At 43.3% G+C, this 20,789-nt stretch overlaps 1 protein-coding gene across 1 annotated transcript; it reads left to right on the forward strand.

Annotated features, from left to right (window-relative positions):
• The first annotated feature begins 19,313 nt into the window (after window positions 1–19,313).
• On the forward strand, window positions 19,314–20,571 carry LOC143781053 (uncharacterized). The gene is made up of 2 exons (XM_077267607.1): window positions 19,314–19,568; window positions 19,934–20,571. Exons 1-2 carry the CDS (start codon window positions 19,499–19,501, stop codon window positions 20,500–20,502), a joined length of 639 nt encoding a protein of 212 aa, XP_077123722.1. The 5' UTR covers window positions 19,314–19,498; the 3' UTR covers window positions 20,503–20,571.
• The last annotated feature ends 218 nt before the right edge of the window (window positions 20,572–20,789 follow it).

Here is a 20,789-nt window from a genome sequence, read left to right on the forward strand (position 1 = left end):
CAAGTGGTAAAAGGTATGAAGAGAGGGAGGAAGTCAGTTGACGGCATGCGGCCTGTTTCATATGAAGTGTTGCTGGTAATTGGAAGAAAATGATCGTCATATGCTCTTCTGCATGGGAAATTGATTTGTTTAGTGCCGCGTTTTCTTTGGCGTTTTTGGCACGTTCCGCCTAGGGGAACTCATTAGCCCATTCAGATTTATGAGTGGGGGCTTGCTGAGGGAAGACGTGGACGTCTATGACGATAGGGTGGTGGTGTTCCTTCGCTCCTCAAAAACAGATGTGAATGGGAGAGGTTGTAAAGTTGTACTGTTTGAGGTTCGGGGTTCTCCCTTGTGTCCAGTGTTTTGAGGAATTTTATGCAACACGGGGGGCCCTTAAGGGAACCGTTGTTGGTTCATGCTGACGGCTCCTTTTTGTCCCAGTTCCAATTTATAGCTGTTTTTAGACGTTGTTTGGAGAAAGGGGGTTTACCAACCGCGGAATATAATTGTCATTCGTTCAGGATTGGGGCAGCAACGGAAGCTGCTAGATTGGGTTTGCATGAGGATGTGATAAAGAAAATTGGTCGCTGAGAATCCGAGAGATTTCGGTCTTATGTTCAGACAAACCTGATCTGAGATGTTTGTCTCCCCTCCTTTTTCTGTTGCAGATCATCATCATCGGTTAATTTGGATTATGGGACACTCATTTGTCTTCTGGGCAGCGTTGAGGGCTGCTGTGCGCCCGTCGGGGCATCAATTGGGCTTTCCTCAGGAATCAGCAACCCTACGGTGGATTGGTAAAAGACGGATGGTTTGGGGTCAGTTTTTGTCTGAATTTCTCGTTTCGTCCGGTTGGACCGTGTTCCTGACATAGTTGTAATACATTTAGGAGGGAATGAACTGGGTAAGAGGCCTTGCAGAGAGTTGATAAAAGACATTAAGTTTGGCATACTAAGGCTGTGGGTGATGTTTCCAAAAGTGGTGGTAGTTTGGTCCGATATTATCCCGAGGAAGGTATGGCGAGGAGCAAGATCAGTGGCGGGGGTTAATAAAGCGAAGATTAAGTTGAATAAAGCAGTCTCTCATTTTATGGGAAGGAATGGCGCGGTGGTAGTTAGGCACGTGGATTTGGAAATCGGGGAAGGAAGTTATTGGAGAGCGGATGGCATCCATTTAAACGCAGTGGGCACAGATATGTGGTGCTTGGCCATACAGGAAGGTATCGAGACAGCTTTGAAAGTGTGGGGGGACATGAATGTTTGAGTGGTCAGAACATTCATGTTGGTGGCGTGGGGATCTCATGAGATCCTGGACTCCCCTAAGGAATTTCGGTTGGACGGGGTCTGTTCAATCCTATAGAAGGGTTAATCAAGGGACCCGTCAATTGTTTAGTGGTTTGGACAGGTTGGTTATCATCTGCCCCTGAGCTGGTGCAAGACTTGACCTGGGGCCACGGTGGGCTGTGGATACTTAAGACTAGGTTTTGGGGCTTCGAGGACCACACCCCCTCTTTTGGTCTTTATTGTTAAATCGTTTTATTAAATGTTAATAAAAGGCTGCTGTGGCCATTTAATCTAATTTCAGTGTAAAGTTTTTATTCGGCAATAGTCACCGCATCAGGTATTTGGGCAAGGATTCAGAGAAAGAGGTGGGTATGGTGGATGGATGGTGAGTAGGTTAACTAACATCTAAGCTACTTTTGACTCACGGATACCCTAATGTCATGCCAAGATGCATGAAAGATGTGATTAAAAATCATGGTTATTCCACAAAATATTGATTTCTGAACTCTTCCTGAGTAAAAACATTAGTGCTTTTGTTTATAAATGATTATGAACTTGTTTTTTTTTGCATTATTTGAGGTCCGAAAGCAATTTTTTTTTAATTTTGACCATTTTTCTTTGTAAAAAAAAATACAAAATGTATTGCTTGGAACTTCGGAGACATGTTGTCAGAAGTTTATAGAATGAATGAACAATTTACATTTTACTCAAAAACTTACCTGTAAAGAGAAAAATCAGACAAACTGAACATTTTGCAGAGGTTTCTTAATTTTTGCCAGAGCTGTATATGTATAGCACGAGTTAGGATGATTTATAATGAGCAGACTCACAAGCTGAGCCCACCCCATACCCAGTGGGTACCGGCTGTTATACACATCTGACACCCACCCGTAACTGCTTCAATACAAGCTAGCTCTGATTACAGTAATATAACCCCTTAGATTCCATAGTGACCAGCAACCATGGTATTATTATTATTTATATAGCACGTGTAGCAAGGTAGGACTGTAGTTAAATCATAAAAAATAACTTTTAATTATATCTGTTAAAAGAGCCCTTGGGCCCAATAGACAAACGTAAATACCAAAAGCATAACACATAATATACATATCCTGTCAGACGCTCCTCCCGAGCGCAGCAAAGCTCTAGCACGGTGAACAAGAGACACCTTTTCTCTTGGAAACTTTTACACCATATAGCATAATACCCTTAGGCCTTTTCACTGCTACAGTCTGCACTATAAAATTAAAGCAGATCCTATGAAAGCAGCTAAAGATTACTGCCTAGGTACATAAAGGAACAATCTCACCCGAGATGTGAGTTCCTTCCTTCACAGCGTGGAGTAGGATGGTCCAAGATGCCCGAACTTATGAGGAAGACCCTCTGCGTGCCCGTTCAAAGCCTCATTCCTCCGGACTGCATCCCAACTCTAGTTGCATCCTCCATCCTTAGAGATTCTCCCGACGTGTTTCTTGTGGCTCAGTCGTCAGGGGAGAAGCCACTTCGGTCCCGACCCTCTTGTGCGATGTGGAATGGACAGCACACACTTTATCTTTTGAAGTGGCTTCTCCCCTGATGACTGAGCCACAAGAAAATGGACAGTGAATATTTCTTGTGAATATTAGAAGACAACATGGAATTTCATCCGGTTATAATAGGGATTTCAGGTATTTTATTCTAAACACGGAAACATATTTGATCCAATTACATTTATCCCTCACCTCCATCAAATAGTGAATTGAAAAATAGGATAAATAACATTATTAGCCTGGAAAAGGGTATATACAAAAAGCAAAACACAATGAATACATATAAGAGATTATGGGGTCCTTGGTTGGATACACCTGTAATGCTATCAAGAGGGCTATTGTTTGAAAGGCAATTTGGCCTACTGGGAGGAGTGCGGTTGATGATGAGGCCTGATACATCACTGTAATGTGTATAGGATTCTTCAACATGTGTTGTGGATGTTGTAATATGCCTATATATACAGGATCAAGTGTTCATTATAATAATATTGTTTTGTAAGGGAAGTCAGGATCATAGATTTCTGCTTGTATGATATACTGCCTGCAAAGCATTAACAACACATGTTGAAGAATCCTATACACATTATAGTGATGTATCAGGCCTCAACATCGACCTCACCCCTCCCAGTAGGCGAAATTGCCTCTCAAACCATATCCCTCTTGATGGCATTACAGGTGTATCCAACCATGAACTCCATATTCTCTCAAATGTATTCATTGTGTTTTGCTTTTTGTGTATACCCTTTTCCAGGCTAATAATGTTATTTATCCTATTTTTCAATTCAATAGTTGATGGAGGTGAGGGATACATTAAATTGGATGCAATATGTTTCCCTGTTCAGAATAAAATACCTGAAATCCCTTTTATAACCGGATGAAATTCCATGTTATCTTCTAATATTCACAAGAAATATTTTTTGGGATCTGTTGTATATCAATTGTATATGTCTTTTTATGATAGACTGCACTCCCTTCCAGTATTTTCCCAACTCTCGGCCCTGACCGAGCCAATTTTTACAATTCTGACCACTGTCACTTTATGAGGTTATAACTCTGGAACGCTTCAACGGATCCTGCTGACTCTGAGATTATTTTTTCGTGACATATTGTACTTCATGATAGTGGTAACATTTCTTCGATATTACTGGCGATTATTTATGAAAAAAACGGAAATATGGCAAAAATTTTTAACATTTTGCAATTTTCAAACTTTCTATTTTTATGCCCTTAAATCAGAGAGATATGTCACAAAAATAGTTAATAAATAACATTTCCCACATGTCTACTTTACATCAGCACAATTTTGGAAACAAAATTTTTTTTTGTTATGGAGTTATAAGGGTTAAAAGTTGACCAGCAATTTCTCATTTTTAGAACACCATTTTTTTTAGGGACCACATCACATTTGAAGTCATTTTGAGGGGTCGATATGATAGAGAATAACCAAGTGTGACACCATTCTAAAAACTGCACCCCTCAAGGTGCTCAAAACCACATTCAAGAAGTTTATTAACCCTTTATGTGCTTCACATGAACTGAAACAATGTGGAAGGCAAAAATGAACATTTAACTTTTTTTTGCAAACATTTTACTTCAGAACCATTTTTTTTTATTTTCACAAGTGTAAAAACAGAAATTTAACCATAAATGTTGTTGTGCAGTTTCTCCTGAATATGCCAATACCTCATATATGGGGATAAACCACTGTTTGGGTGCACCGCAGAGCTTGGAAGAGAAGGAGCGCCGTTTGACTTTTTCAATGCAGAATTGGCTGGAATTGAGATCGGATGCCATGTCACGTTTAAAGAGCCCCTGATGTGCCTAAACAGTGGAAACGCTGCATTAGTGACACCATTTTGGAAGCTAGGCCCCTTAAGGAACTTAACTAGATGTGTGATGAGCACTTTAAACTCCCAGGTGCTTCACAGAAGTTTATAACGTAGAGCCGTGAAAATAAAAAATCCTTTTTTTTCCTCAAAAATGATTTTTTAGCCTGCAATTCTTTATTTTCTCAAGGGTAACAGGAGACATTGGATCCCAAAATCTGTTGACCAGTTTGTCCTGAGTACGCTGATACCCCATATGTGGGGGGGGCACTGTTTGGGCATCCATCAGGGCTCGGAAGGGAAGGAGCGCCGCTTGGAATGCAGACTGATGGGATGGTCTGCGGGCGTCATGTTGCATTTGCAGAGCTCCTGATGTACCTAAATAGTAGAAACCCCCCACAAGTGACCCCATTTTGGAAACTAGACCCCCCAAAGAGCTTATCTAGATGTGTGGTGAGCACTATGAACCCCCAACTGCTTCACAGAAGTTTATAACGTAGAGCCATGAAAATAAAACAAATCATATTTTTTCTACAAAAATGATTTTTCACCCCCAAATTTTTACTTTCACAAGGGTAACAGGAGAAATTGGACCCCAAAATTTATTGTGCAATTTATGCTGAGTAGGCTGATACCCCATATGTGGGGGTAAACCACTGTTTAGGCGCATGGCAGAGCTTGGAAGGGAAGGAGCGCCGTTTTGGAAAGCAGACTTTGATAGAATGGTCTGCGGGCATTATGTTGCATTTGCAGAGCCCCTGATGTACCTAAACAGTAGAAACCCCCCACAAGTGACCCCATTTTGGAAACTAGACCCCCGAAGGAACTTATCTAGATGTGTGGTGAGAACTTTGAATGCCCAAGTGCTTCACAGAAGTTTATAATGCAGAGTCGTGAAAATAAAAAATATTTTTTTTTCCACAAAAAAGATTTTTTAGCCCCCAAGTTTTTATTTTCACAAGGGTACAAGAGAAATTGGACCCCAAAAGTTGTTGTCCAATTTGTCCTGAGTACACTGATACCCCAATTGGGGGGGGGACCACTGTTTGGGTACACGGCAGAGCTCGGAAGGGAAGGAACGCCGTTTTGGAATGCAGACTTTGACAGAATGGTCTGCGGGCGTTATGTTGCGTTTGCAGATCCCCCGATGTACCTAAACAGTGGAAACCCCTCACAAGTGACCCCATTTTGGAAACTAGACCCCCCAAAGAGCTTATCTAGATGTGTGGTGAGCACTATGAACCCCCAACTGCTTCACAGAAGTTTATAACGTAGAGCCATGAAAATAAAACAAATCATATTTTTTCTACAAAAATGATTTTTCACCCCCAAATTTTTACTTTCACAAGGGTAACAGGAGAAATTGGACCCCAAAATTTATTGTGCAATTTATGCTGAGTAGGCTGATACCCCATATGTGGGGGTAAACCACTGTTTAGGCGCATGGCAGAGCTTGGAAGGGAAGGAGCGCCGTTTTGGAAAGCAGACTTTGATAGAATGGTCTGTGGGCATTATGTTGCATTTGCAGAGCCCCTGATGTACCTAAACAGTAGAAACCCCCAACAAGTGACCCCATTTTGGAAACTAGACCCCCCAAGGAACTTATCTAGATGTGTGGTGAGAACTTTGAATGCCCAAGTGCTTCACAGAAGTTTATAATGCAGAGTCGTGAAAATAAAAAATATTTTTTTTTCCACAAAAAAGATTTTTTAGCCCCCAAGTTTTTATTTTCACAAGGGTACAAGAGAAATTGGACCCCAAAAGTTGTTGTCCAATTTGTCCTGAGTACACTGATACCCCAATTGGGGGGGGGACCACTGTTTGGGTACACGGCAGAGCTCGGAAGGGAAGGAACGCCGTTTTGGAATGCAGACTTTGACAGAATGGTCTGCGGGCGTTATGTTGCGTTTGCAGATCCCCCGATGTACCTAAACAGTGGAAACCCCTCACAAGTGACCCCATTTTGAAAACTAGACCCCCAATGAACTTATCTAGATGTGTTGTGAGAACTTTGAATGCCAAAGTGCTTCACGGAAGTTTATAATGCAGAGTGGTGAAAATAAAAAATATATTTTTTTTCCGCAAAAAAGATTTTTTAGCCCCCACGTTTTTATTTTCACAAAGGTACAAGAGAAATTGGACCCCAAAAGTTGTTGTTCAATTTGTCCTGAGTACACTGATACCCCATTTGTGGGGGTAAACCACTGTTTGAGCGCACGGCAGAGCTCGGAAGGGAGGGAGCACCATTTTACTTTTTGAGCGCAAACTTGGCTGTGGCGTTTAGAGACCACCTGATGTACCTAAACATTGGAAAACCCCCAAATCTAACTCCAACCTTAACACCAACACACCCCTAACCCTAATGCCAACCTGATCCATAATCCTAATCACAACCCTAACGATAATCACAACCCTAACCCCAAAACAACCATAACCCTAATCAGAACCCTAAATCCAACACACCCCTAATCCTACTCTCAACCCTAACCTCAAACCTAACCCTAATCCCAATACACCCCTAATCCCAACCCTAACCTTAACCCTAATCCCAAACCTAACCATAATCCCAAACGTAACCCTAATGCCAACCCTAATCCCAACTCTAACCCTAACTTTAGCTGCAACCCTAGTCCTAACTTTAGCCCCAACCCTAGCCCTAACTTTAGCCCCAACCCTAGCCCCAACCCTAACCCTAAATTTAGTCCCAACTCTAACCCTAGCCCTAACTTTAGCCCCAACCCTAACCCTAGCCCTAACCCTAAATTTAGCCCCAACCCTAAATTTAGCCCTAACCCTAACCCTAAATTTAGCCCCAACCCTAACCCTAAATTTAGTCCCAACCCTAACACTAACCATAAATTTAGCCCCAACCCTAACCCTAAATTTAGCCCCAACATTAACCCTAGCCCTAACCCTAAACCTAGCCCTAACCCTAACCCTAGCCCTAACCCTAACCCTAACACTAAATTTATCCCCAACTCCTCTAGCTGCCGGCCGGCAGATCATAGAGGGCGCACTGCGCATGCGCCCGCCATTTTCTTACCGAAGGAAGAAGCCGGCGGCCAGGAGAGGACACAGGAGGACCCAGGGACACCGGTAAGTATGATAGGGTCCCTGAATCCCCCTATTTCTCTGTCCTCTGATGTGTGATCACATCAGAGGACAGAGAATTACACATCACTTTTTTTTTTTGCGGTCGCCGGTAAACAGTTAATTACCGGCGATCGCAAAACAGGGGTCGGTAAAAACCGACCCCGATCATGTTCTTTGGGGTCTCGGCTACCCCCGGCAGCCGAGACCCCAAAGATCTCCCAGGTGCCGGCCGGGAAGATGGCGACGCCCATCGGAAGCCACGAGGAGCACCGGGGGAGACAAGTGAGTATCGGGGGCGATCGGGGACCCTGTTGTGAATTTGGATTCTGGGCTCCCCCGGTGGCTACTGGTGGAATTGAACTTGTGACATCATCTTCCCTGTTCACCTGTTCTGATTAGATCTGGGTGTCGCTATATAACCTGGCTTCTCTGTTAGATGCTTGCCGGTCAACAATGTTATCAGAAGCCTCTCTGTGCTTGTTCCTGCTCCCAGACATCTACTAGATAAGTTGGACATTCGTCCATGTTTTGTTTTTGTATTTTGGTTCCAGTTCACAGCTGCAGTTTCGTTACTGTGTCTGGAAAGCTCTTGTTGATCAGGAATTGCCACTCTGGTATTATGAGTTAATGCCAGAGTCCTAAAGTAATTTCTGGATGTGTTTTGTTAGGGTTTTCTACTGACCATGAAAGTATGCTTTCTGTCTTCTGCTATCTAGTAAGCGGACCTCAAATTTGCTAAAACTATTTTCCTGCTGCGTTTGTTGTTTCATCTCATATCACCGCCAATATATGTGGGGGGCTTCTGTCTCCTTTTTTTGGGCATTTCTCTAGAGGTGAGTCAGGTCTTATATTTCCCTCTGCTAGCATTATTTAGTTCTCCGGCCGGCGCTGGGCATATAGGGATAAAAAGTAGGACATGCTACCTGGCTACTTCTAGATGATGCGGTAGGTTTAGTTCATGGTCAGTATAGTTACATCTTCCAAGAGCTTGTTCCTATAGAGGCTTATGCTAGTTCTCTGGCCATGGAGATCATGACAGTTTGACCGGCCCACTAAAGGGTTAAAATCCTTGGCTGAGAAAGGAGAGAAATAAGAAGTCTGCTGAGAGTTTTTTTTTTTTTTTTTTTTTTTTTTCTGTGCTCTTAATTGGATCACTTGCCAGTCTGTCTATGCTGCAGTCTTTCTTTTTTTTCTCTCTCCTTATAATCTTTGAATGGCTTTGTGTTCACCTGTTAATAATGGATCTTCAGAGTGTAACTGCAGGTTTGAATAATCTCACCACGAAAGTACAAAATTTGCAAGATTTTATTATTCATGCTCCGGTATCTGAGCCGAGAATTCCTTTGCCGGAATTCTTCTCAGGGAATAGATCTAGCTTTCAGAATTTTAGAAATAATTGTAAGCTATTTTTGTCCCTGAAATCTCGTTCTGCTGGAGACCCTGCACAGCAGGTTGGGATTGTGATTTCCTTGCTCCGCGGCGACCCTCAAGACTGGGCTTTTGCATTGGCACCAGGGGTTCCTGCGTTGCGCAATGTGGATGCGTTTTTTTTGGCCTTGGGCTTGCTGTATGAGGAACCTCATTTGGAACTTCAGGCAGAAAAAACTTTGATGTCCCTATCGCAGGGGCAAGATGAAGCTGAAATTTACTGCCAAAGATTCCGTAAATGGTCTGTGCTTACTCAGTGGAATGAGTGTGCCTTGGCGGCTACTTTCAGAGAGGGTCTCTCTGATGCCATTAAGGATGTTATGGTGGGGTTCCCTGTGCCTGCGGGTCTGAATGAGTCCATGACAATGGCCATTCAGATCGATAGGCGTCTGCGGGAGCGCAAACCAGTGCACCATCTGGCGGTGTCCACTGAGAAGACGCCAGAAAGCATGCAGTGTGATAGAATTCTGTCCAGAAGCGAGCGGCAGAATTTTAGACGGAAAAATGGGTTGTGTTTCTATTGTGGGGATTCTACTCATGTTATATCAGCATGCTCTAAACGTACTAAAAAGCTTGATAAATCTGTTTCCATTGGCACTTTACAGTCTAAATTTATTTTGTCTGTGACCCTGATTTGCTCTTTGTCATCTATTACTACTGACGCCTATATCGACTCTGGCGCCGCTTTGAGTCTTATGGATTGGTCCTTTGCCAATCGTTGTGGGTATGATTTAGAGCCTTTGGAAACTCTTATTCCTCTGAAGGGGATTGACTCCATCCCATTGGCTAATAATAAACCACAATACTGGACACAAGTGACTATGTGTATTAATCCGGATCACCAGGAGACTATTCGTTTTCTAGTGCTGTATAATCTACATGAGGATTTGGTGCTGGGATTGCCATGGCTGCAGTCTCACAACCCAGTCCTTGACTGGAGAGCTATGTCTGTGTTGAGCTGGGGATGTAAGGGGACTCATGGGGACGTACCTTTGGTGTCCATTTCATCATCTATCCCCTCTGAAATCCCTGAGTTCCTGTCTGACTATCGTGACGTCTTTGAAGAACCCAAGCTTGGTTCACTACCTCCGCACCGTGAGTGCGATTGTGCTATAGATTTAATTCCGGGTAGTAAATACCCAAAGGGTCGTTTATTTAATCTGTCTGTGCCTGAACATACTGCTATGCGAGAATATATAAAGGAGTCCTTGGAAAAGGGACATATTCGTCCATCGTCATCTCCCTTAGGAGCCGGTTTTTTCTTTGTGTCAAAAAAAGACGGCTCTTTGAGACCATGTATTGATTATCGGCTTTTGAATAAAATCACGGTTAAATATCAATACCCATTGCCGTTGCTGACTGATTTGTTTGCTCGCATAAAGGGGGCCAAGTGGTTCTCTAAGATTGATCTCCGTGGGGGGTATAATTTGGTGCGGATCAGGCAGGGGGATGAGTGGAAAACCGCATTTAATACGCCCGAGGGCCACTTTGAGTATTTGGTGATGCCTTTTGGTCTTTCTAATGCCCCTTCAGTCTTCCAGTCCTTTATGCATGATATTTTCCGCGATTTTTTGGATAAATTTATGATAGTGTATCTGGATGATATTCTGATTTTTTCGGATGACTGGGACTCTCATGTCCGGCAAGTTAAGAGGGTTTTTCAGGTTTTGCGGTCTAATTCTCTGTGTGTCAAGGGTTCTAAGTGCGTTTTTGGGGTTCAGAGAATTTCCTTTTTGGGATATATTTTTTCTCCCTCTTCCATTGAGATGGATCCTGTCAAGGTTCAAGCTATTTGTGATTGGACGCAGCCCTCTTCTCTTAAAAGTCTTCAGAAATTTTTGGGCTTTGCCAACTTTTATCGTCGATTTATTTCTGGTTTTTCGGATGTCGTTAAGCCATTGACCGATTTGACTAGACAGGGTGCTGATGTTGCTAATTGGTCCCCTGATGCTGTGGAGGCCTTTCAGGAGCTTAAGCGCTGTTTTTCTTCTGCCCCTGTGTTGCGTCAGCCTGATGTGACTCTTCCTTTTCAGGTTGAGGTCGACGCTTCTGAGATCGGAGCTGGGGCAGTGTTGTCGCAGAAAAGTTCTGACTGCGCCGTGATGAGGCCTTGTGCCTTCTTTTCCCGTAAATTTTCGCCCGCTGAGCGGAATTATGATGTTGGGAATCGGGAGCTTTTGGCCATGAAGTGGGCGTTTGAGGAGTGGCGCCATTGGCTCGAGGGGGCCAGACATCAGGTGGTGGTATTGACTGACCACAAAAATTTGATTTATCTTGAGACCGCCAGGCGCCTGAATCCTAGACAGGCGCGCTGGTCATTATTTTTTTCTCGGTTTAATTTTGTGGTATCGTACCTACCAGGTTCTAAGAATGTTAAGGCGGATGCCCTTTCTAGGAGTTTTGAGCCTGATTCACCTGGCAACTCTGACCCCACAGGTATTCTTAAGGAGGGAGTTATCTTGTCAGCCGTTTCTCCAGACCTGCGGCGGGCCTTGCAGGAGTTTCAGGCGGATAGACCGGATCGTTGTCCGCCTGATAGGCTGTTTGTTCCTGATGATTGGACCAGTAAAGTCATCTCTGAGGTGCATTCTTCTGCGTTGGCAGGTCATCCTGGAATTTTTGGTACCAGGGATTTGGTGGCAAGATCCTTCTGGTGGCCTTCCCTGTCACGAGATGTGCGAGGCTTTGTGCAGTCTTGTGACGTTTGTGCTCGGGCCAAGCCTTGTTGTTCTCGGGCTAGTGGATTATTGTTGCCCTTGCCTATTCCTAAGAGGCCTTGGACACACATCTCGATGGATTTTATTTCAGATCTGCCTGTTTCTCAGAAGATGTCTGTCATCTGGGTGGTGTGTGACCGTTTTTCTAAGATGGTTCATTTGGTTCCCCTGCCCAAATTGCCTTCTTCTTCCGAGTTGGTGCCCCTGTTTTTTCAAAATGTTGTTCGTTTGCATGGTATTCCTGAGAATATCGTTTCTGACAGAGGAACCCAATTTGTGTCTAGATTTTGGCGGGCATTTTGTGCTAGGATGGGCATAGATTTGTCTTTTTCGTCTGCTTTTCACCCTCAGACTAATGGCCAGACCGAGCGGACTAATCAGACCCTGGAGACATATCTGAGGTGTTTTGTGTCTGCTGACCAGGATGATTGGGTTGCTTTTTTGCCATTGGCGGAGTTCGCCCTCAATAATCGGGCCAGCTCTGCCACCTTGGTTTCCCCGTTTTTCTGTAATTCGGGGTTCCATCCTCGATTTTCCTCCGGTCAGATGGAATCCTCGGATTGTCCTGGAGTGGATGCGGTGGTGGAGAGATTGCATCATATCTGGGGGCAGGTGATGGACAATTTAAAGTTGTCCCAGGAGAAGACTCAGCTTTTTGCCAACCGTCACCGTCGTGTTGGTCCTCGGCTTTGTGTTGGAGATTTGGTGTGGTTGTCTTCTCGTTTTGTCCCTATGAGGGTCTCATCTCCTAAGTTTAAGCCTCGGTTCATCGGTCCGTATAAAATATTGGAGATTCTTAACCCTGTTTCCTTCCGTTTGGACCTCCCTGCATCCTTTTCTATTCATAACGTTTTTCATCGGTCGTTATTGCGCAGGTATGAGGCACCGGTTGTGCCTTCCGTTGAGCCTCCTGCTCCGGTGTTGGTTGAGGGTGAGTTGGAGTACGTTGTGGAAAAAATCCTAGACTCCCGTGTTTCCAGACGGAGACTCCAGTATCTGGTCAAGTGGAAGGGATATGGCCAGGAGGATAATTCTTGGGTCACTGCATCTGATGTTCATGCCTCTGATCTGGTTCGTGCCTTTCATAGGGCCCATCCTGATCGCCCTGGTGGTTCTGGTGAGGGTTCGGTGCCCCCTCCTTGAGGGGGGGGTACTGTTGTGAATTTGGATTCTGGGCTCCCCCAGTGGCTACTGGTGGAATTGAACTTGTGACATCATCTTCCCTGTTCACCTGTTCTGATTAGATCTGGGTGTCGCTATATAACCTGGCTTCTCTGTTAGATGCTTGCCGGTCAACAATGTTATCAGAAGCCTCTCTGTGCTTGTTCCTGCTCCCAGACATCTACTAGATAAGTTGGACATTCGTCCATGTTTTGTTTTTGTATTTTGGTTCCAGTTCACAGCTGCAGTTTCGTTACTGTGTCTGGAAAGCTCTTGTTGATCAGGAATTGCCACTCTGGTATTATGAGTTAATGCCAGAGTCCTAAAGTAATTTCTGGATGTGTTTTGTTAGGGTTTTCTACTGACCATGAAAGTATGCTTTCTGTCTTCTGCTATCTAGTAAGCGGACCTCAAATTTGCTAAAACTATTTTCCTGCTGCGTTTGTTGTTTCATCTCATATCACCGCCAATATATGTGGGGGGCTTCTGTCTCCTTTTTTTGGGCATTTCTCTAGAGGTGAGTCAGGTCTTATATTTCCCTCTGCTAGCATTATTTAGTTCTCCGGCCGGCGCTGGGCATATAGGGATAAAAAGTAGGACATGCTACCTGGCTACTTCTAGATGATGCGGTAGGTTTAGTTCATGGTCAGTATAGTTACATCTTCCAAGAGCTTGTTCCTATAGAGGCTTATGCTAGTTCTCTGGCCATGGAGATCATGACAGGACCCCATTTCTCTGTCCTCTGATGTGCGATCACATCGGAGGACAGAGAAATTAAATGGCAAATAACGTTTTTTTGGGGTTTTTTTGCGACCGCCGGTAAACGGTTAATTACCGGTGATCGCAACTCTGGGGTCGGTAGAAAACCCCCGAATCATGTTCTCTGGGGTCTCGGCTACCCCCGGTAACCAAGACCCCAGAGAAAATCCGACTCTGGGGGTCGCTATTCACTTTTTCCACAGCGCCGTTAATTAACGGCGCTGTGGTTTAAGTACCCTTAACTGCCGCCATTAAAAGGCGTACCGACGGTCGTTAAGGGGTTAAATAAGTATTGAGAAGGAGTTTGTAAATATCAGAAATATGACCATTCGTGTTTCCCTTTTACAATGCCAAATCAATAAAGGCTTATTGTTATTATCTATTCTTAAACGGGTCCATTTTGATTGTGCAGTAAATGAATGCCTAAGCTGCAGATACAGTGGGGAAAAAAAATATTTAGTCAGCCACCAATTGTGCAAGTTCTCCCACTTAAAAAGATGAGAGAGGCCTGTAATTGACACCATAGGTAGACTAGCACTATGAGAGTCAAAATGAGAAAACAAATCCAGAAAATCACCTTGTCTGATTGGGCAAGATTTTTTCTGCAACATATGGTGGAAAATAAGTATTTGGTCACCTAAAAACATGCAAGATGTCTGGCTCTCACAGACCTGTATCTTCTTCTTTAAAAGGCCCCTCTGTCCTCCACTCATTACCTGTAGTAATGGCACCTGTTAGAACTTGCTATCAGAATAAAAGACACCTGTACACAATCTCAAACAGTCACACTCCAAACTCCACTATGGTGAGACCAAAGAGCTGTCGAAGGACACCAGAAACAAAATTGTAGTCCTCCACCAGGCTGGGAAGACTGAATCTGCAATAGGCAAGCAGCTTGGGGTGATGATGAAACCCACTGTGTGAGCATTAATAAGAAAATGTAAGACATACAAGACCACTGATAATCTTCCTTGATCTGGGGCTCCACGCAAGATCTCTCCTCATAGGATCACAAGAACGGTAAGCAAAAATCCCAGAACCACAAAGGGGAACCTAGCGAATAACCTGCAGAGAGCTGGGACCACCGTAACAAATTCTACCATCAGTAACATACAACGCCATCAGGGACTCAGATCCTGCATTGCCAGACGTGTCCCCCTGCTTAAGCCAATACATGTCCGGACCCGTCTGAAGTTTGCTAGAGAGCATTTGAATTATCCAGAAGAGTATTGGGAGAATGTCATATGGTCTGATGAAACCAAAGTAGAACTGTTTGGTAGAAAAAAAACTCATCGTCTTTGGAGGAGACAGAATACTGAGTTGCATTCAAAGAACACCATACCTACTGTGAAGCATGGGGGTGGCAACATTATGCTTTTGGGCTGTTTCTCTGCAAAGGGACCGGGACGACTGATCCATGCACATGAAAGAATGAATGAGGCCATGTATCGTAAGATTTTTAGTGCAAACCTCCTTCCATCAGCAAGGGCATTGAGGATGAAACGTGGATGGGTCTTTCAGAATGATAATGATCCTAAGCACACCGCCAGGGCAACTAAGTAGTGGCTTTATAAGAAGCATTTGAAGGTCCTGGAGTGGCCTAGCCAGTCTCCAGATCTCAACCCCATAGAAAACCTTTGAAGGGAGTTGAAAGTCCATGTTGCCCAGAGACAGGCCCAAAACATCACTGCTCTAGAGGAGATGTGCATGGAGGAATGGGCCAACATACCACCAACAGTGTGTGCCAACCTTGTGGAGACTTACAGAAAATGTATGACCACTGTCGCTGCCAACAAAGGATATATAACAAAATATTGAGATGAACTTTTGATAATGACCAAATACTTATTTTCCACCATAATTTGCAAAATAAATATTGCCAAATCAGACAAGGTGATTTTCTGGATTTGTTTTCTCATTTTGACTCTCATAGTTGTGGTCTACATATGGTGTCAATTACAGGCCTCTCTCATCTTTTTAAGTGGGAGAACTTGCACAATTGGTCGCTGACTAAATACTTTTTTCCCCCACTGTACATATAGAATTGTTTATTTACCAACCCAAATTCCACCTTCAATTGAGCAAAGGACTTAAGTATCCCTTCAGATAGTATATGATGTATTGTATATATTCCTTTTTCCACCCAACTCTGGAATCCCTCTAATTTATAAAACTCTCCATAATTGTTATTCAACCTTAGAGGCATATACTCATTATATTATTATTATATTATTATTAGTATTATTGAAACTTTTAATTCGTATGCCCTTAAATCAGAAAGATAGGTCACACAAGATAGTTAATAAATAATATTTCCACATGTCTTCTTCACATCAGCACAATTTTTGAAACATAATTTTTTTTTGTTTGGAAGTTTTTTTCTCATTTTTCTCAAGGATTACACTAGAAAATAGACAGAAAAATTTGTTGTGCACACTCTTCTGAGGGTGCCAATGCCCCATGTGAGGGTGAAAACTATTTTTGAGGCACAGTGCAAAGCTCAGAAAGGAAGAAGCGCCATATTGGAGTTCAGATTTTGCTGGAATAGTCTGTGGGTGCCTTGTCACATTAGCAGAGCCTCTGTGGTGCCAGAACAGGGCTAATAGGAAAAATGGACCCCTCAGTTTGTTGTACAATTTCTCCTGAGTGCGCCAATACCCTGCATGTGATCGGGAACTACTACTAAAGAAGCACTCCATGCTATTTTTTCCTAATCCATCCTAAATATCCATGTAATGTATTGTAAGCACATTAAAATACTCACCAATTATGGTCATCTCTCTTTCTCTATTCTCCTCACTGACCCCTCACCCAGTACACATGTATGTCTGATTCAGCCGAGCGTGTATGTGCTTTCCAAAAGAGAAAAATCAGCCTCTCCCACCAAAATCAGAAGTTTCAGATAAATTTGCTTTACTGTGAATGAACGCAAAATAATTAGTTTTTTCTGAGATGAATTTACATTTTTTACCTTAGAATATTTTATATTTTTTTCTTTCATCTTTATATGTATGACCTCAGTAGCATGCAGCCAATGGCGGCAGGCTGCAAGACCACTATAGGGCCCATGTACAGGGGGAGCCTGGTGCCAAATGGCCCCATCCTCTGCTTATACCGTATACAGCTCTGGCAAAAATTAAGAGACCATTGCACAGTTTTATAACAATCAGCTTCTCTACATGTCTTACAGCCATTCCATTCCAGTGTCAGTTGAATTCTAACCAGAGTACACCTCATTCTACTTAATGTGCTACTGATTAGGTGATTACCAGAACCAAATCTTATTTAATGAAAAAAACTCTAAAAACACTGCTGTGGCGTTCACAATCCTCTTGCAATAGGACAAGCTGGACGGCAAAACAAGTGCTAGTAATATCCCAAAAGCAGTAGGAATGAAAAAATAACTTTAACCATGCCAATGGAGTTGAAAGAAAAGTCTTGAGTGAGGAAAAGAAGGGCTCAATTCTGGCTTTACTAGCAGAGAGACACAGTGAGCGTCATGTTGCCTCCATCCTTTAGAAATTCTAAGATGGCAGTCCATTACAACAAGGTCAAGCAGCAGACATTGGGGACAACGAAGTTACAGACTGACAGAAGGCAAAAATGGCTCTCCACTGACTGGGGTGACCGTCATCCTATTCGAATGTCACTCAGCAACTGCATCATGACAACAAGTGACCTACAAAAGGAATAGCAAATGGCAGCTAGGGTGAAGTGTGCGGCAAGAAAAGTTCGTAACAGGCTCCTAGAGGCAGGGCTCAAGTCATGTAAAGCTAGAAAAAAGCCTTTCAATAATGAGAAGTAAAGGAAAGCAAGGCTGAAGTTTGCCAAAGACCATAAAGATTGGACCATAGCGGACTATAGGAAGGTAATCTTCAATGATGAGTGTAATTTTCAGCTTTACCTAATACCTGTTCGTCTAATGGTTAGACAGAGACCTGGAGAGGCGTACAAGCCAAAGTGTCTTGCACCCACTGGAGGATCGGCGATGATGGAGGATCGGTGATGATCTGGGGATTCTTCAGCAATGCTTGAATTGGGCAGGTTAATCGTTGTGAAGGACGTATGAATGAAGCTGCATACAAGGTTATAATTGAACACCATTGAAAACCTCTGGAATGTAATCAAGAGGAATATGGATAGTCACAAGCCATCAAACAAAGAACTGTTTAAATGTTTGTAACAGGAGTGGCATAAGGTCACCCAAAAGCAGGGTGAAAGACTTGAGGAAAGCATGCCAAGATGCATGAAAGCTGTGATTAAAAATCATGGTTATTCCACAAAATATTGATTTCTGAACTCTTCGTGAGTTAAAACATTAGTACTTTTGTTTATAAATTATTATGAACTTGTTTTCTTTGCATTATTTGCGATCTGAAAGCACTTTTTTTAAAATTTTGACCATTTTTCTTTGTCAGAAAAAAAATACAAAATGTATTGCTTGGAACTTTGGAGACATGTTGTCAGAAGTTTATAGACTAAAAGAACAATCTACATTTTACTCAAAAATTTACATGTAAAGTGAAAAATCAGACAAACTGAACATTTTGCAGAGGTCTCTTAATTTTTCCAGAGCTGTATATGTACAGCACGAGTTAGGACTATTATAATGAGCAGACTCACAAGCTGAGCCCACCCCATACCCAGTCGGTACCGGCTGTTATACACATCTGACACCCACCCGTAACTGCTTCAATACTAGCTAGCTCTGATTGCAGTAATATAACCCCTTAGATTCAATAGTGACCAGCAATCATGGTATTATTATTATTATTATTATTTATATAGCACCATTAATTCCATGGTGCTGTACATGAGAAAAGGGGTTACATACAGGGTATCAAAGCAGTTAGACAAGGACGCCTCTGTCATCTCCACCAGGTTGCTTAATAGCATCTGGGGCCAATGGGAGGTCCCAATTCAGAGATTTCTATGTACGTCCGAATATGACCGGATTATTTTCCTGAGGGTTAATCAGGTGGACTAACATGATCTTTGTCCTCACAGCATTCCTCTCTCTGCATATATCATACCATAAGTATCCACCTTCATACATGCTGTTTCCTGAAAATCTCATTTATCTGTTTTCTTTTCTTAAAGTGCTTATTTTGTATCATGATAAAACATATGAATGGGAGATTTCTATTAATTTGAGTGATTAAATCTACTGGAAGAGGAAGCTGGGAAATCAGAGGAGGACCCTGGCAGCAGTACTGAGGAGCAGCGGGGACTGGTAGCTGAGTTTGTGTTTTGTTTTACTTCAGGACCACCATGAGAAACATGTTCTGCAGCAGCTGAGGTTTAGGGAATAATGCACACACTGATATAAATGATAACACTGATTATTATTCCTAGGTGTGTAATATTCTTACAATGTATACATTTTTTCCCCAGGAGTGTATGTGTGTATATGGAGGATATATCACATATAGGACAGTCAGCCATTATGGCAGCGCGTTGTTGCTCTCACATGTGATGTCACAGTGACACAGAATGTTGTGAGTATATACAATCTCTGCGCCCGGTGACATCAGCGCCATTTTCAGAGTTGATGCCTTTGCGGAGACTCCACTTTGGTTTTGGAAGCGCGCGCTAGATTGTTTGTACGTCTGGTATTTACTTCCACAGTTATTATTATTATTATTTGGCACAATAACACCTGTGCCATCAGAGAACGTAGTTCTTTACATTTTACCATCTCAGCCCCGAGAAACTCAGCCATGACGTCCCGGGAGCTGCGTCAGCTCAATGCTGACAATGAGACATGGCTGAGCAGACCTGAAAACCAGGGTAAGTGACAGACTATTCTGCCTTATAGGAGCTTTTCTGAGGGTTTTCTTTGGGCTAAGATGTTTCAGGACACACAGTGCGTCCTCCATCTTCCATTCATATTCCTTGGGGGTCAGTCAGGGAAAGTTGTAGACAAAGTGAGGCCCTGGGCAAAAGTTAAAAGTGGAGCCCAAAATGCTAACATATTTGCTCCCTGCTTTGTAATGTCTGCAGAGAAGGGATACTGAGCAGGTTTATGTAGGCCAAAGATGAAACAATGTTTCCTTCTATCCTTAAATCCCAAAGCAACAGCTGGTTCTATTCATTTAGCCCAAAAGTGTTTTTTTTAAACATTAGCATAATTATAGTAATCTTTCTCTTTATAGGTCAGGCCATAATCCTCCACCATCGCCTAAGGGAGCAGAGAAGGCTCATTACCAATGATGGCCATCATACAGACCGCACTGCAGTCACCGAGAGAGGGAGAAGGGCCAGAGCTTCTCTGCGGCAGAGAGCAGACCAGAGCAGGGAAAGAAGTCGCTCGCCACTGAGACCGGCCCCTGCAGAGCCTTCCAGACCCAGGGAGGTCCCAGCTCCAAACCCATCTGCTCTACAGCCTCACCAGCCAAACCATCTGTTTAACCGCATCATTCGCCTGCAGGGAATGGGAGTCTATCCACCTCCTCCACATATGCGGCCACCATCGCCACCTGCCCAATATAACCTGCTTCGTATTCTGCAGCAAAGGCAAGCTCTGTGCACTAAGAGCTTCCCCACACGAAGGATAACTTCTGAGGAAGAGGCAGAATCCTGCACCATCTGCATAATGGACTATGAGGTTGGAGAGGAAGTCGTAGTTCTTCCATGCAACCATTGCTACCATCCCAGTTGCATCTCCACATGGCTCCGCTCCAACCCTCGCTGCCCGCTATGCCGTAGTCACTGCTTCCTTTGAAGCCTCAGGAAAACATCTGCATTGATACCGCTGCAGCCTTGGACTCCATTGCCTGATTAAATAATTATCATGTACCATCTTTATGTCTGCCTGCTACTTTTGCTGCATAGAATTAGGCTACACAACAGAATATTGGGTACGGGGCTGGTGTATGTTGGACTGGAAAGGTCTGTGCGCACAATGTCATATACAATCAGATTCTGCCTGAAACCCTCCTGAAAAGGAGCTGGAGAAACATCAAGCAGAATGAACATATCCACAGCAAAGTCAAATCGACTTGCTGAGAA

This window comes from Ranitomeya variabilis, chromosome 6 (assembly GCF_051348905.1).
Source record: "Ranitomeya variabilis isolate aRanVar5 chromosome 6, aRanVar5.hap1, whole genome shotgun sequence".
NCBI classification, from domain to species: domain Eukaryota; kingdom Metazoa; phylum Chordata; class Amphibia; order Anura; family Dendrobatidae; genus Ranitomeya; species Ranitomeya variabilis.

What these genes read in the sequence shown, in the direction of transcription:
- LOC143781053 (XM_077267607.1), top strand. Translation starts at nt 19,499, where the DNA reads ATGACGTCCCGGGAGCTGCGTCAGCTCAATGCTGACAATGAGACATGG. An exon ending in GAGCAGACCTGAAAACCAGG is followed by an intron (nt 19,569 to 19,933) that starts GTAAGTGACAGA and finishes TTCTCTTTATAG; the next exon opens with GTCAGGCCATAATCCTCCAC.